The 16,121-nt window shown below is 41.7% G+C and overlaps 1 protein-coding gene across 1 annotated transcript in view; it reads right to left on the reverse strand.

Moving 5' to 3' along the window:
• DNAH3 (dynein axonemal heavy chain 3) overlaps nucleotides 1-16,121 on the reverse strand; it is a 373,447-nt gene that overhangs the window by 169,696 nt on the left and 187,630 nt on the right. Inside the window, exons 23-27 of the mRNA XM_077274961.1 lie at nucleotides 15,888-16,024; nucleotides 12,105-12,306; nucleotides 6,193-6,285; nucleotides 2,515-2,625; nucleotides 2,175-2,289 (exon numbers count right to left, since the gene is read on the reverse strand). Of these exons, the coding sequence (XP_077131076.1) occupies nucleotides 2,175-2,289; nucleotides 2,515-2,625; nucleotides 6,193-6,285; nucleotides 12,105-12,306; nucleotides 15,888-16,024 (658 nt within the window). The remainder of the gene's footprint in view (nucleotides 1-2,174; nucleotides 2,290-2,514; nucleotides 2,626-6,192; nucleotides 6,286-12,104; nucleotides 12,307-15,887; nucleotides 16,025-16,121) is intronic.

The following is a 16,121-nucleotide window of genomic DNA, read 5'->3' on the forward strand; positions in this document are numbered from 1 at the left end:
GACAAGTCTCATCTCTTCCTATAATCCTTGGCTGGCTCGTCAAACTGTTTTTTCTCTGAATTGCCAGGGTGCTACAGACAAAAACACACACTGCTGCAATCATGCACTCAGGCTGTTGTTCATGCTGCCCACAGGTTGAAATAAACCAGCCGGACTTCAAATAGAAACGGTTCCTGTAAGATCTCAGATTGCTCCTAACTGAGTAACACTGATGCACTATCTAGCTATCTAAAAATGAAAAACAAAAAGCAGCACAAAAAAATGATAGGGTGCAAACACCTTCCGGGCATGTACCAATCCTTTGCAATAAATCCCCAAAAAATGAAGGCAGCACACCAAACAGCTGAAAATTCACGTGCGGTTTATTGGCCCAAGTGCAACATTTCGGTCCCAAGTGTGGACCTTTTTCAAGCTTGAGAAAGGTCCACACTTGGGACCAATAAACCGCACGTGAGTTTTCAGCTGTTTGGCGTGTTGCCTTCATTTTTTTGGATCTATCTATCTATTTGTATAAATCATAAAAAACGAAAAAAGGAGGCAGCAATCCAATCAATGATAAAAAATTGGACTTTATTAGCCCATATGGTGTAGCAAGGTTTCGACTGTGACCAGCATTTCTCAAGCAGTGAATAGGTACAAACATCAGATATATACAATGCCTCACATCATCATTAATTGATACAATCATTAGTGAAATTTTACATATAACATACAAGTGCATAATCACATGTTATCAATACATGATTCTTATCAGTACATCTCATATCTATCTATCTATCTATCTATCTATCTATCTATCTATTTAAAATCAATCTATCTATCTACTGAGAGGCAGTGACTGGTGTTACCTGTAGGGGTCGCTGTATGTTTACCCCAAGGATGTGCACAGAGGCGTATTGACGTCATGAGAGGACATTGCAGTCACAGGCATAGCTGTGGTTGCAATGCAGACTAAAATAAGTATAGGTCTCGGACATGCTAGTTGTCCAAGGCAGATTTAGGGAAAACCTGCTCTGGGTTTTGGGTGTTTTGAAACAGACTGCATATGGTATTGGTGCAGTCCATTTCATTCCTGGCCCGGGTTTTCCATGTGGCCCAAGGCCACAAGTTGTTAGTTAAAAACCCTGCAGTATACGGTTTGGGTGTGTCAGGGCCAGAGTCAGAGTCAGTCTGGTGTATGTTAGAGGGCAGAGCAGTCGGCTCTGCAGAGCTCCTGTGTGTTGCAACACAAGCAAATGGAGCCAAGCAGCCAGGGGAGCAAAGACGCCTGGCACCCACAGCGTACACAGTGGAACTGGTCTCGGAGGTGGACTGTCTTGTGCCCAGCGGTGAACCGGAGGTAGACTGTCCTGTGCCCAAAAGGAGGACTGGCATGTTTAGTGACTGCCAACTGGAGGATATGGTGCCTGGCTGCGAACCGGAGGATATCATGTACTGTGTAATGCTGTGAGTAGAACATTAGCACGGAGCAGTCGTCCACAGCAACTGGTCTCAAGAGGAGGACTGGTGTGTTTAGTGACTGTAAACTGAAGGATATTGTGTACTGTGTAAAGCTGTGAGTAGCACATTAACACAGCGGTGTAGTCGCCCACAACAACCGGTCAGAGGTGGACTGGTGTGTTTAGTGACTGTAATCCAGAGGATATGTGCCAGGCTGCGATCCGGAGGATATCGTGTGCTGTGTTTTGTTGAGTTGAACATTAAAGATACGTTTTCTTTTCAACTTTGCTGGGTCACTGCCTCATCACTGCATAAGTCTGCTACCGCTGCATCACAATACCTATCTATCTAATATCTATCTAGCTATTATCTATCTATCTAACTATCTAATATCTATCTGTCTATCTATCTATCTATCTATCTATCTATCTATCTATCTATCTATCTCTCATGTCTATCTTTGTATCCATCTACCTTATATTATAAGCTAAATATAATTATGTAAAGTACCCCGTTTTCACACAGCCATACGCTGACAGCTCTATAACTTCTAACTGAAATACGTTCACATTTCTGCAAGTTTTTGATCCTCCTGGAATGTTTGCTCTGCACCTTCTTATATGATGTAGAGGAGAAAGTAATCATACGCAGGCATTGAGAAGTCTTCTTCAATATCAGAGAAAACTGCTAAACGAGTAATCCGCAGTGGCAGTAATCTTGGAAATAAATCTTACCGTGTACATCAATAACCGTAAGAGCTCCTAAAGTTGCTCGCGCACCTCCAGACAATTTTCCTCTGACCAGCTCAACTATCTCACTGATCTGCTTATTGCTTTTCTTCAAGAAATCCTGTGAAAAATCACATATATAATGGTAAGTTAACACTTATCTCTAGGAATATCCCAATGGGTGTCTATAAAGCGGCCAATTGGTGACTAGCACATAGCTGAAAAGAGACTGTCAACCGTTGACAAATGGTCAGTATACAGTGCAAGTAAGGTTCCTTACATGCAATTCATGACACTAAATGATAGGTAAATGTATCATAGTAATGGTACTGAGGGTCTTACTTACTGATAAAGTGCCCTCAGTAATAGCTTCTGATACTTCTTTAGTCCAATATATTGAGGAAACGCATATAACTACTTGTCCAGGCCACTGAAGAACCCACTGCTTTCTAGGAACCTATCAGGACAGAACGCTACTGTTATTTCACATAGATTTTGGAAGTATAGAATTGTAATATCGGCTGATATTTTACACTATCTTTACACATACATCGGTGAAGTACTTTAAAATCTAAATCCCAATACAGAGGGAAAAGTACTAACTAAAAGGGTTTATTCTCCCACAAAGTCTAAGTTCTGATGATTCTGCTGAAATCTGAGCTACAGAAGATTGTAATCCTGGAAGGGGCAAAAGGTCCCAAAAGGCACTAAAGATACAGGAAAACCCAAAACAAAGTATGTGCCAGGATTGAAAACATGACAATAATTTAAAAGGGTAAACTTTAACAGAATATATGCAAAAAGTCCCAACAATACGAGAAAAGGACAGATTGGTAGGTGGGAGCGCCAATAATTAAAATGCACCAATCATTGATTAAATGTAAACATATCAGCAATAGTAGGTATGATGGGTATTTACGGGTTAATACTGTATAGTGTTCAAAATGTCTATAGCCATACAATAAATTAAAGAAGTTGTCCACTACTTTTATATTGATGCTTTATTCTTAGGACAGGACATCAATGTCTGATCGGCTTGGGTCCGGCAATCGGCACCAGCGGCAGTGGCCGCTGGCCAGTAGTACTTATTAGCGGAGCTTGGTCGTCTACTTGTAGTGGCTGGGGCTTGTTTCTGCACATCCACCTGCTATGCAATGGAATAGGAGGCGGATGCGTAGTACCCCGCGGCTGGCACTACAAGTAGACGACATGGACCTGTAGAAGCGTGTAATACGTGAAACGGCCGTAGTCCTCTCCTTGTACCGGCATTTTCTGCAAACGTACTGCCCTCTGTAACCATGTCCATACCACATTGAAAGAAATAAAGGACAAAGGTTTTTTAACTATTCGGAAAGTTGGAGTGGTGCGGCCTTTTTTCTTTGGATCTTTGTACATATGTCTCCAGGCAAGCACACCCACTACCGAGGATTCACCGGGCAAGGTGACGCTGACTCAGAAATTACCTTCTCCACTAGTGAATATAAACCTTTTTCTTAGTGCCATTCTGTTTTTGTTTTTTTTTCTTTTTTCACTATATTACACATATGCTTGTGGTATTGATTTACGCAAATTTTGTTGAAAGGATAGTGATAATTTAGGTTACCCCCTTTACGAATTCTGACTTATAGATACATCCAAGGTAGTCTCCCTGCCTCTGATTCATGCTCCGGCACTGAGCTCGCATCTTTCCCTGCACATGACAGCTGATCTGATCAGTTATTATGTGCCTTTAACAGACATGGGTGAATCTGCGATCCACCCACGGCTGTTAAAATCTTAAATGCCGCTGTCAGAGATTGACTCGCACATTCATTACATTGCTATAACAGATTAGCAGATGGATTTCACTAGTCTGTGTAGATAATATGATGAGCCCTTGCTGAGTCCAGTTGTGGGAAATGTTCCACCGCTGTGAGTTTATATTACACTGTTTAATGCCTATTGAATGCATTTTTAGATGGTAAAGCTGTGCAATTCTATATTTTACTGATACAACAAGATATAAATGAGCAGGGCCGACTGATCTATAGGAAACAGTAGTTAAGAATTCATTAAAGTGTAATGTTCCTAACTCAAAGCTGGAGCCGCACTTCTTATTATCAGGCGTTGGAGAAGTGGTAATATAGCAATCACATAGAACCGTCCTTTTAAAACATTTAGATATGAAAACATTTTATGTGCCAATTTTGCCCGTCCAACCATTTTCTACTAGCTGCAGTTTGATGATCTTCACAAAACTGCAAGTTATTACCTTTCCTGCATCCAATGATTGGTGGGGGTTTGATCGTTGGGTCCCTCACCACTCCACAAAATTGGGCTGTGCAATGCCCGTTGGTCTGCACACGTATATCACCACTACTTTTACTGCCTGCTCCAGTCTGATGAGGCTTTTTAAAGCCCCGTTCTTTGGAGTGCCGGAAGTTGGATAGCCACCAATCTGCAAGATTTCAGCTACCCTTACGATAGGTGATAACTTTATATGCCATCCCAAAATTTAACTAGCGGAACTGTTTTATTGAGAACTTAGCCTTACATAATCAAACTAGCACAGTACATTTTAGTGGTGTAGGGCCTAAGAAAATAACTATTAATTCAAACGCAAATGAGGAAGTTTCGGTGCACCACTGACGCGGCAAAGAGCTGCTTGCACCCCCACAATTTGCATTTTGAGGACTTTCCCAACTTCGGATTCACAGCAATTGAGTGCCCAAAGTTAGTGGTGTCTGAACTCAGCCCACGTGTCTGCGCATACGTATTAACACTGCCTGAGCACAGATATCACACATGTCAGTGTGTGCACGAAAACACTACGGGTGTGTGCGTTCTGCTCCCCGGCTCCTGTCTACAGCCGCAGGGACTGGAACATAATATACGAGCACACCCAGAAGCTCGGATAACACCCTAGTGTGCTCAAATAACATGTTATCCGCGCACGTTCGCTCATCACTAAAGCGGACTAAACTGAACCCAGTGCAGAAAATTACAATACAATATATCCTACCTCGGCCAGTTGATGGGTGCCGACTGCAAAACACAGCTTAGTGCAATTGTTGCACATTGCCACTTCTTTGGGTGGCCTATTACATCCAATAATAACGCAACATCCCATCTGTAACCGGCATTTAACGTGTCATATTTGATGAGGCCGAGGATATGACCCCTATTTCCACTGTCAAAGGCGTCACAAAAGTGTGCCAACCAGAGTACAGACAGCACCATCTTTGGGGGGTGCGAGATCCTTGCATTCGTCATAGGGTGGTGATTTTTACCTTTTGACGACAGTTGACCAACTGCCCCCACAGTAGCCCCTACAATGTGTGAGAACCCCCATACTCACAGTATGAGGGTCCCCCATACTTTATGATGCCCTCACAGCCATCATATACTCACCTAATCCAGGATCCTGACGAGTCCACCATCGTCACCACGCCGGGACTCTGACGTCCTGTGCCTGCCCGGTAGTCTCAACCACGGCATAGCCCTAACGTTCTATAGACCACAGGGAACACATGCGACTATGATGTAGGTGCACATGCAGGAAGACACCATTTTAAAGGATGGAAAACCTATGTCTAAAATGGGTAACTTAGAACACATAGAAATGGTCCACAACAGCAGGGAGGAGTGACACTGAGGATCTGGTAATCAGGATAAGTGCTTTAACTCCAAGGGTTATACAGCCATTCTGGCATGCATGATCTAAGTAAGTATAGCATTCTCATCAGGTCTATTGTGAGTAGAGATGAGCTAACCCAAGCTTAAAAGTTTGGGGTTCGTACAGGATCGTTAGTGCAGGGCGCTGAACGAAGAACATGGACTTCTCCAGGAAGTCTGTTGCTAAGATCAGAGTTCCGGGGAAGGAGAGAGAGTTCTGGTTCCCAAACTGAACTTTGGATTAAAGTTCAGGTTGGGTACCAGAAGCCGAACTTCCACGGGTCCGCTCATCCCTAATTGTGAGATCTCGTGATAAATCCGCTTTAAAGCAACTGTTATAATAAAAAAATAGAGACAGTAAAAGCCTTACCTCAATGTATCCCTCAATCCCATCATAAATGACTTGTCTCATGCTGCCCAACATATTTTCTTCCACTTGCAAAAGCCATTTTTCCACCATACCCTGCAAGGCAGACACACGAGCACATTACAGTGATATGCCATGAGACACGTACACCTTCATTAGCACAGAGATATATTACTCATGTCGGTTCCCTGCACTCTAACCATTTGATGTTCTGCGTTATATGTAGGAAAACAATACCTCTAGGAAACCGTTTTGTAAGAAATAACCTAATCTGAATAATTAATCTAGTGAGGTTTGACCGGGGGCAACCATATAGATACATCTGTCTTCATGAATGACGTTTCCCGGCCCAGGCTCATTACTACAGGTCCATTCCTGATGACTTATAGGATGGGGAGGTGAAGACAGCTGTCTACCGTCTCTGCTGACAAGTACGTACTTAAGACACACAAAAAAGCAATAATAAAGAATATCTGTTTTATACTCGAGTAATATCTAATTAATGGTCATAGTTACTGGAACGCAACAAATATGTGAGGTTTATTAATGAGTTCTGCAAAATACGCGCGCCAAATATATGTACATAAGCCACATAGTGTTGGCGCTTGGATCTGTACATTATATAACGTTTTCAGTGTGGTAATTCAGCCCAATTTATTGTTAATATAGACATTGTATTCTATGATTGCATATACCGTAGATTAGATGATAATTAGGGCATGGGGATCATTTCCAATAAGCTGGGGGTCCGATTACTGGTGCTCCCACCCACGGCGCTTCAGATTGGAGCAGAGATCAATCATGCGCAGTGCCACTCCATTCATTCTTAATTTTTGCCAATTACTGCACTTGGCTGGTTTTTGGCACTCTCATTAGAATGAATGCACATGATAGATCTTCCCCTCCATTCAGGTTCTTGGGATCGGTGGGGACCCCAGTGATCGGACCCCCAGTGATTGGGAAGTTATTCTCTATTCAATAAATAAATATATTCACCCCCAAAAATACCAATTATGCAACTTCTTTTCTTAAGACTCCGCATTGTGTCATTCCTCTGTTATTCCTCTTTGAAATGATTGACAGCTGGGTGTTACCAGTTGTGGGCATGTCCCCACACATAGTGTGCTGACAGTAATGACTCTGTAGGTACACACCCTTTTAATGGGGAACCTAGATGTCAATTTATTGTGGGAGACATAAAAAGAATAGCATAATGCAAAGTTTTAAGAAAAGCGCTTCAAAATTGTTATTTTATGAAAAATACAAGTATTATCTTAAGGCCCCATTCATAAATCCGTGTTTCACGCACATATTTTTCATGGACAGAACAAGTACTCATTATAGCCTATGAGCATGTTCACATATCCATTTCCAAACCGATCGGCCAGCAAAAAAGGAGACATCCGTATTTCATCTGATTTACGGATTCAACTCGCCCATTCTTGCAAATAAGTCCCCCAACAGAAACAGATAAAGCGCGAATGCTATCCATGTGTCATCTGATCACTGCCTATTTTTTACTGTCTCATTTTTACTAGAGGCTCTTTTTTTTTCCATGAAAAAATCGGATGCCACTGATGGTAAAATTGGACTCACCGACCAAAAATGGATGAAAACGGCGTCCAACATGCTGCTGAAAGAGTCAGTTTTTTCTTGTAAGCAAAAATAGCACATCTGAATGAGGCCTTAGAGAGGACCACAGTCAGGGCTACAAAGGAGCTCCATAATGACAAGCACAAAGGTCTTCAACAGACCCCCGGCTGTCATAGAAACCCATCAGAGAACCACGATCAAGTCAACACCGGCATTGATGGGTGCATGGAATGACGTGCCCCTGTTGTTAACCTGACAGCAGAGTTTGACAGCGGCATTTAACAAGTTCACAACTTTTACACGCAGGTCCTGGCTGTACAACACAACCAAGACCTGTTGGGTAAGGGGTGGAGTCACCCCGTGACACCACTCCATACATGAACCAATAATGAGATTGGGGTGTGTTTCAGGCTACCACAGACTCCCTGTAGACACTGTAGCTAAGCTGTAGTCACAGATAAAATCGATTTGTAGGACCTGGTCCAATGGCCATATCAGTACTCTGTGGCCGAAAGACGGGAGTCCTGACAACCGCCTCTTACCCAACAGCATCCCTGACTCCTCTTTAGATTAGCCGGGCGCGGCCTGTGCACCATCTTTCGCCGGCCTTTTCCTGGGCTACTGGGAGAGGGAGGTTTTCGGTGGGGATGGCGTCCGGGGCGCGGACCATGTGCAGTGCTGGTTACGTTATATTGATGATTTACTTATAATTTGGCAGGGTACTGAAATGGAATTACAGGAATTCATGCAGCAATTAAATTGTAATGACATGAACATCAAACTGACATATTCTTGCAGTAAGAAATCTATTGATTTCTTGGACATTAACATTCAGGTGGATAAAAATCAATTTTTACAGACCGATGTACATAGAAAACCTACTTCTACAAATTCATTGCTGCATGCAAATTCAAGTCATCCTTATAGCACTATTAGAGCCATCCCAGTTGGTCAATTCCTCAGAATGAAGCGGATCTGCTCCTCTGAATCCAATTTTCAATCTCAGGCTAGAGATCTCCGAGAGAGATTTTTGGAAAGGGGATACTCCAAGAAAAGTATCAAAGCAGGTTATAACAGAGCAAAATCTTGTTCAAGAGAGGACTTACTGTGCCCCAAAATTAAAAACAGTAAGAGAGAAAACGAAATCCGTTATATCTCAACTTACAACGGACATTGGCAGGAAATGAGAACCTGTATTCAAAAGTATTGGCATGTGTTGAAAGCTGATCCATTATTGGCAAGAAATCTAACTAGCTCACCACTTATGACTCCTAGACGCAGTAAAAATCTGGGTGACCTACTGATGAATAGCCACTACGTCCCAACCACCAAACAAGGTGGTACTTTTTTAGACTCAAATGGACCGGTAAAGGGTTGCCTTTCATGTGGTGATTGTATATCATGTAAAAATATTGTCCGATCTGCCAAATTTTATTCGGTAGACGGAAAAGAATTCAACATCAAACATCGCATAACTTGTAACACTACACAAGTTATTTATTATGCAACTTGCACATGCCCCAAAATCTACGTAGGCCTAACCTCCAGACGTCTAGGTACCCGTGTTCGAGAACATGTTCGTGATATTGCGGCGGCAAAATCAGAAAAAGACATTTCCCTTTTAAAAACATTACCTCGACATTTTCATACGTTCCATAACTGTAACCCTAACCATCTTACAGTTCGAGGCATAGAACATGTACAATGCGGAATTAGAGGTGGGAATATAAAAGGCCTGTTAGCACAAAGGGAGTGTAGATGGATTTTTACTTTAGGCACAATGGTACCAGACGGACTAAATGAGACAAACGGATATTCGTCATACCTATAATTGTACAATTCTATTGTTCCCGTTATGATACCTTCTCCAGATATGCCACCTTCCAGAATTAGGGTCTATGGTGGGGTTTTAGTCTGTATATTTTCTGTGTTTTTATTCATTTCTTTATTTCTCTTGTTATTTTTAGAATTTTTGCAATCGTCATATGTATACGGCTGGCAATCCATCACAGTCACTTATCCACTACTCACCTATGGAGATTATGCTTATGCAAGAATTTTTATACATTGTAAAATTATTGTTCTTTTGTTTTTATAGGGTATATTTTGTAATATGTATTACAACTGTCATTTGTTGTACATGGTATTTTTATGAAGTTCAATATTTTGTTAATATGGAAGTATTTTCTCGCTCAATTCACATAAATGTGTATTATGTATTGCACATTAATTATTCATTGCACTTTATATTTATTATAAAATTTCATGATTATTAATTTCTTAAATTCATGTATTGCACATTGATTATTCTTTGCACTTTATATTCATTATAATATTTTATGATTATTAATTCCTTGAATTTTTATTTCAAGGTCTTATGTTCATCACATACTTTTAATAATTACAGCCGTTCATATATTGCGATTGTATATTTTTAAACCGGTATTGTCATTTGTTAGTGTTTTATTTCTGCTCAGACATGGAAATGATATTAATATCTCTGACCGTCCTTAATTTTTGTGTGAATATGTCATTTTCCTTCTCTGCGCTGTCATTTGGTGGTCTCCTGTTGCTTGTCGGGTGTCATGAAGCCTGGCGCCGGCCACTGCTCCCGGCGAGTGCATGGGGATCGCTGATAGGCAGTTGGTAGCTTAGGAACGATATACAAACTGGACGCTCATAGGCGCCATGCTATTTGCCGGTCTGTTACCATGTGACCGGAATGATGCTATACTTAAGGCTGACGCTTACCCCATTAAGACCACGCCCCCTTGAGGAAGCGAGAGGCTATTTTCTCGCGAAACGCGCGTCGGGGAACAGTGAACGCTCCCAGGTCTGACTATCTGATAAAATGGGTAATTAACCTTTATATTTTGTTAGATGTTTACATGCGGTTTACTTCTAAATGAGATGCGACGCTCATAGGTCATTGAACCAGTGCAGTCACCTTAATAGTGTGACCATTACCGATATATACCATGTTCTGTCGCTCTCATTCAGAGAGGATTTATTTAGGATTACCTTATATATGTTGATAGGACTTCTTTGGCAATTTGCTAGAAGTGATAACATATAGTCAGTTTTGTGTTGTAGCGCTTTCATCAAGCGCTCCCAGATCTGACATTGTGATATTATGGGTAATTAACCCCTATTTTTTTCATATCTATATGTGTAATCTCACTCTGAATATGATGCGACACCTATAAGTCATTGAATTAGTGCAATTATTTTTATAACGCAATTATTATTGACACATATCAGGTGTTATCGCTCTTATTCAGAAAAGACTGGTTTAGATTATGCCTATAGGGCTGTTGGTAATTAGCTAGAAGCCGCATATATAGTCAGTCCTGTGTTGTAGCATTTTTCACTGGATTTATCACCTAGTTGGATCATCTTCCTTTCCATATGGACAGATTGTCTTTTGTACGTAATATAATGATTAATTGTTAATACTATATGTAACAATAAAAATTACAATTTTTTATATATGAAAAAAACTCTGATTCTCTTTATTTATTTATGATTAATTTGAGTTTAGTATATGTATCCATTGATATATTGCTGGTTTTTTTGTATGTTCAAAATCCCTGTAGACACTGTAGCTAAGCTGTAGTCACAGATAAAATCGATTTGTAGGACCTGGTCCAATGGCCATATCAGTACTCTGTGGCCGAAAGACGGGAGTCCTGACAACCGCCTCTTACCCAACAGCATCCCTGACTCCTCTTTAGATTAGCCGGCCTGGCAAGACGTCATAGTTTTGGCGTGACGCACATATGTTGTCATGCCAGGCCAGTTAACGAAAAGAAGACCAGATAGAAGATGGTTGGCTGGGCTCCGGTCCGATGGCCACAGGATACTCACTTGGCTGGGCTTCTACACCGGGTCTGGCAAATCGATTCGCACCATCATCCCATATACAAGCTTGCTTGCATATACTGTAATTTTATGGCTTATGACTGGACATCAATTTTAATATATTTTAAAGAACAGTAATTTTTTTGTACGCAACTTCCCACCCAATCTCATCACATGGCAATTTAAAAAAATATTTTATATGTCTATTTATCCTGCTCTTATTCTAGCATTTCATTTCATACAGACAAGGTCAGTACACCGCATTCTTAATACTGGAGATCTAGTGCGCTACGCATTAGTCAAAGAACAGAACATTATTTATTAGTTTCAATTCTCAGGACCGGATACTGGATGGATGGATTTTAGTTGTAGCTGTATAGTAAAGTATTTCCTTTTTCCAATGAGTTAAGGTTAATAATCGGAATAAGATGCATAAATTGAATAGAACACAGGTACATTACTTTAGCCTTTGCCGGGTAGATCTTCTGCGTTAAAGGAACAGTTTCCATCTCGGAGCTGATGATGCCAGTGATCTCCATATCATCAGTAAATTCCAACTTTGCAATCCCTTCAAAACACTTCTTCAGATGAGGTTGTACCCGTAAAGGGTCTTTAGTTTCAGACAGGATTTCAAGGAGTTCGTCATTGGAGAGGAAAAAAAACCTTAATGAAAAAAAATACACGAATTAAAAAAAAAAATCTTAAAGTACTAATAAAGCAATAATTATTCTAAATGACTTTATATAATATCTGGATGTTGGATGGTTAATTGTACATTTCTGAACATCGATGGATGGGCGAATGTAATATTACAGTTGTAATTTGGGAAAATTGCGACATCATCTGAATCCCGCTGATTTTGCCTAACATGTAGTGGCAGTGGCCCAGGGGTGACACTTTCTTTGCCCACTTTCTTTGGCATTACTAATATTCATGGCATCCCAAAAAGTGGAACCTGGACTATACTCATGCAGACATTTACTTGGGCAGCAACTGCTGGCCAGTAGCTATTGCTCCGGCTGTACGTAGACCCATGACAGAACCACTGACCTATCTTCATATGTTGTACTGTAGACTACATCTCGCTTGGTCCTCAGCTCATAATCCAAAAACCGTTGCCCATCAGAGGCATTGCACCCAGTCCCTGGGTTTCGTGTTATAAATTGGTAACCACAGGATAGTTGCTGATCGGTCGGAGGCCTACTGATCTCCAGAACAAGGTCCCGATTTCCCATTTAAATAAAAGTGGTGATTGAGCATGGGCACGTCTACTCCATTCAAAGTCCATGGTACTGGCAAACATAGACAAGTGCAGCACTCAACTACCTTCGTCAGTCTTACAGACAATAAATGCTCTGTTCATGTACTTCAGTTCTCGTGGTGAGACACTCAATAATCGGCAATAATTGTGGGTGAACTCTGAGATTTTGCTCTTTTGGGGAAAGTGGTTCTACTTGCAGAGAACCAATTAGTATACAATGTCTTACAGGCAATGATTGTGATGTGCAGGATCCAGTCCATCAGTAATCTGTGACTGCTGGATGGGAGACCTAAAAACGACCTCTCCGTGGCACTTCTTTTGATCAGCCGGCCTGGCACGACAACACGCTTATCACATCGCAATGATGACGTTGCGCTAGACCGGCTAATGATAAAAGGAGCCGGGAATGCCGTTAGGTAAGGGGTGAAGCCTTGACAGCTGGAACCGCCACAGACAGCTGTTTCAGAGTTCTAGTAAAGAGTACGGCAGTAGGTGTCCATAACGCAGTCCTCAGGCGGTCCTGGTTTGTATAGTCTCTGAAATGTAAGAATTGTTGCTCTCTAACCTAAGGAAGAGGTTTTGCATGTCTTAGCATGAGGGAATTACCGACAGTCATCTGACTCAAAGTTCATGTGATCCTATTGCTACCCGTCATGTATTATCATTCTAGCAGCTGTAGGACTCTTTTAATCCACAGTTTTTCAATACAAAAATTTATCCTATGCTCAATATTCTATCCTAGAGGGTATAGAACAGCTCGTTTTCTTCCAAATCAGTCTGTTGCCTGAACGCTGTACACAATCCGCACAAATGATTCTCTGCAGCATAAATTTACTTTTGCTCTAAGCTTAAAATCCCCAATGTGAAATGTCTTCATTTGAAATGCAAAAAAATACACTTCCTGCATAATCTCCAAAAAGAGCTCCATGGGGTAATCCGAGAAATTATGTCATACTGATCTATATTTATAGAGATGCATGTATTTCCAAGCTGACAAATTATTTCTTCACACACTGCTTTCATGGCTTTGTCTTAATGGCTCATGCTTAATGTGATGGCACACGTAAGGACCCTATAAAATGTATTATGGGTCTATCACCATCCTGTGTGCTGCCTCTGTGAAATATCATATGCTCTTCTGAAAGCAATACTTGCAGGGAAAAATACTTCCATAGGGGCTTTCTCTATTAAAGGGGTTGTCCGGGACTTTAACATTGAAGGCCTATCCTCAGGATAGGTCATCAATGTCTGATCGGGGGGAGTGCACAGCTGTTTCTGGTGTCATCGACAGTCGGGACTGCTCAGTTATGGAGCTGCACAGGAGTATAGTGGCCACGGTCGGGAACTGTACATCTGACACCTACTCAAATCAATAGGGGGTGGATGTGCAGTACCCGGCCGCAGCCACTATTCTGTCGACAGAGCTGTTGTCAAGATTAATTTTTGGATTCGTGGCAGCTCTGGTTCCGCTATAATTTAAATATAGCTTTTTTCCTTGCAGGCCAGCAAGGGTTAATGTCAGTTTTCCTTGCTGGCAGCCGCTGCTTTGCTGGTCAGTTGATGTGGGTGGTCACCACTCCCACCATCTTTAAATAATCACCTGACACATCAGCTGACTGTTGGGGATAGAATTTTTCACTGGAGAACAGCCTATGAGTGTGGAGCTCTCTGGTGTCAGTGTGTATCAGCTGCTTGAGGTCTTGGTTCCAAATCCTCTGCTGTGTGGAGCTTGCAGCAGCAGCTTGAAAGCTAAGTTTGCTTATTCCCTGTCTTTGTCTCATGCTTGTCACTTCCCCCTGTGTTTACACCATCTACAGTGGTGAGGCTAGCGTCCCTGCCGGCCAGTGAACTAGCCAGGGTATAGTGAGCTGACAGCTAGAGACGAGGCACGTGACGGCGGCAGGGGGATAGACCCACATAGGGCGTTGGGGGAGCTTAGGGATAGGCACAGGTTGTTGTTTAGGAGGTGCCCCACCCCTCGTTCCCTATTGTTAGGGCCTTTGTTCCCCTTTTTCCATCCCCATTGTTGGTGTTTGTTGTGCCATCCGCTGGTCCGACCCTTGTGGGTTGTGACAGCTGTGCTGTGCAGCTCCATAACTGAGCAGTTCTGGCCGCTGCCAACACCGGTAACAGCTGATCATCAGGGGTGCACTCTCATCGATCAGATATTGTTGACCTATCCTAAGGATAGGCCATCAATGTTAATGTCCCGGACAACCCATTTAATAATTTATCCCCTATTCCAAGAACAGGGTTGCCAAAGTCCTCTGTGTGAATGGAGTGGCAATGAGCATGTGCAAGCGCTGCTCCATGACAGAGGTTGTCCAGTGACAAGTTATCACCTCCACAGGAAAGGTGATAACTTTTATCCCTATTAGAAGGGAAGGGAAGTGGGCATGTGCAACCTGTGCTCCATTCTTGACCTGTTGCGTTGCGTGCTGCACTCGGCTTATCCGGTAGCCCCATTAAAGAATAAATAGAGCGGCGGTCAAGATAGAAGTTACCCAATCCGGTCCCTACAGAGGGACACCCACCAATCAGGAAGTCACTACCTATCCTTTCGACAGAAACTTGTTTTCAATGGATAGCCCTTTTAACTGTTTATAAGGGTCAATGTCGTGAGCGCTATTACTCTATTCCCAGAGTAGACCAGCGGGAAGGAAATTTAATTGAAAGGGAACAACTCTTTAAGTAGTTAAAGGGATTTCCTTTAGCTTTAAAATGAATAACCTATCCTTACAACAGGCCATTAATATTAGATCTGTCAAGGTCGATCTCTCCAAATCAGCTGTTTCCATATAGATACATCAAAGAAATTCACTTGTGCTTTATTATCTCTATAGGAGCAGACAAACTATATACACTGGCGGTCTAATAAAAATAATATCAATGACATATTAATGCTTACTTACAACCATAAATGTCTATGTGGAAAGAAACATATCAAATGTTTTATGTTTCCTTTGGAAGAAAAAGCATTTACCTTGGAAAAAATAATCTTTTCTTCTCCAAATAAGAATTCAATCCCTTCTGAATATCTTCCAAGAGGATATTGGATTCTTGAAGCCTTTCTAACATGTTTGGCTGTTTGGTTGCGATAAGCACTCTGGTATCTTTTACCTGATAAAAATTAAGGACCTGTAGTTAGGAGAGGCTTCATTGTGCTCAGAAATTAGACAGAAACTGTATTATGTCATGAATGCTTTTCATATCTATC

This window comes from Ranitomeya variabilis, chromosome 7, assembly GCF_051348905.1.
Source record: "Ranitomeya variabilis isolate aRanVar5 chromosome 7, aRanVar5.hap1, whole genome shotgun sequence".
NCBI classification, from domain to species: Eukaryota; Metazoa; Chordata; class Amphibia; order Anura; family Dendrobatidae; genus Ranitomeya; species Ranitomeya variabilis.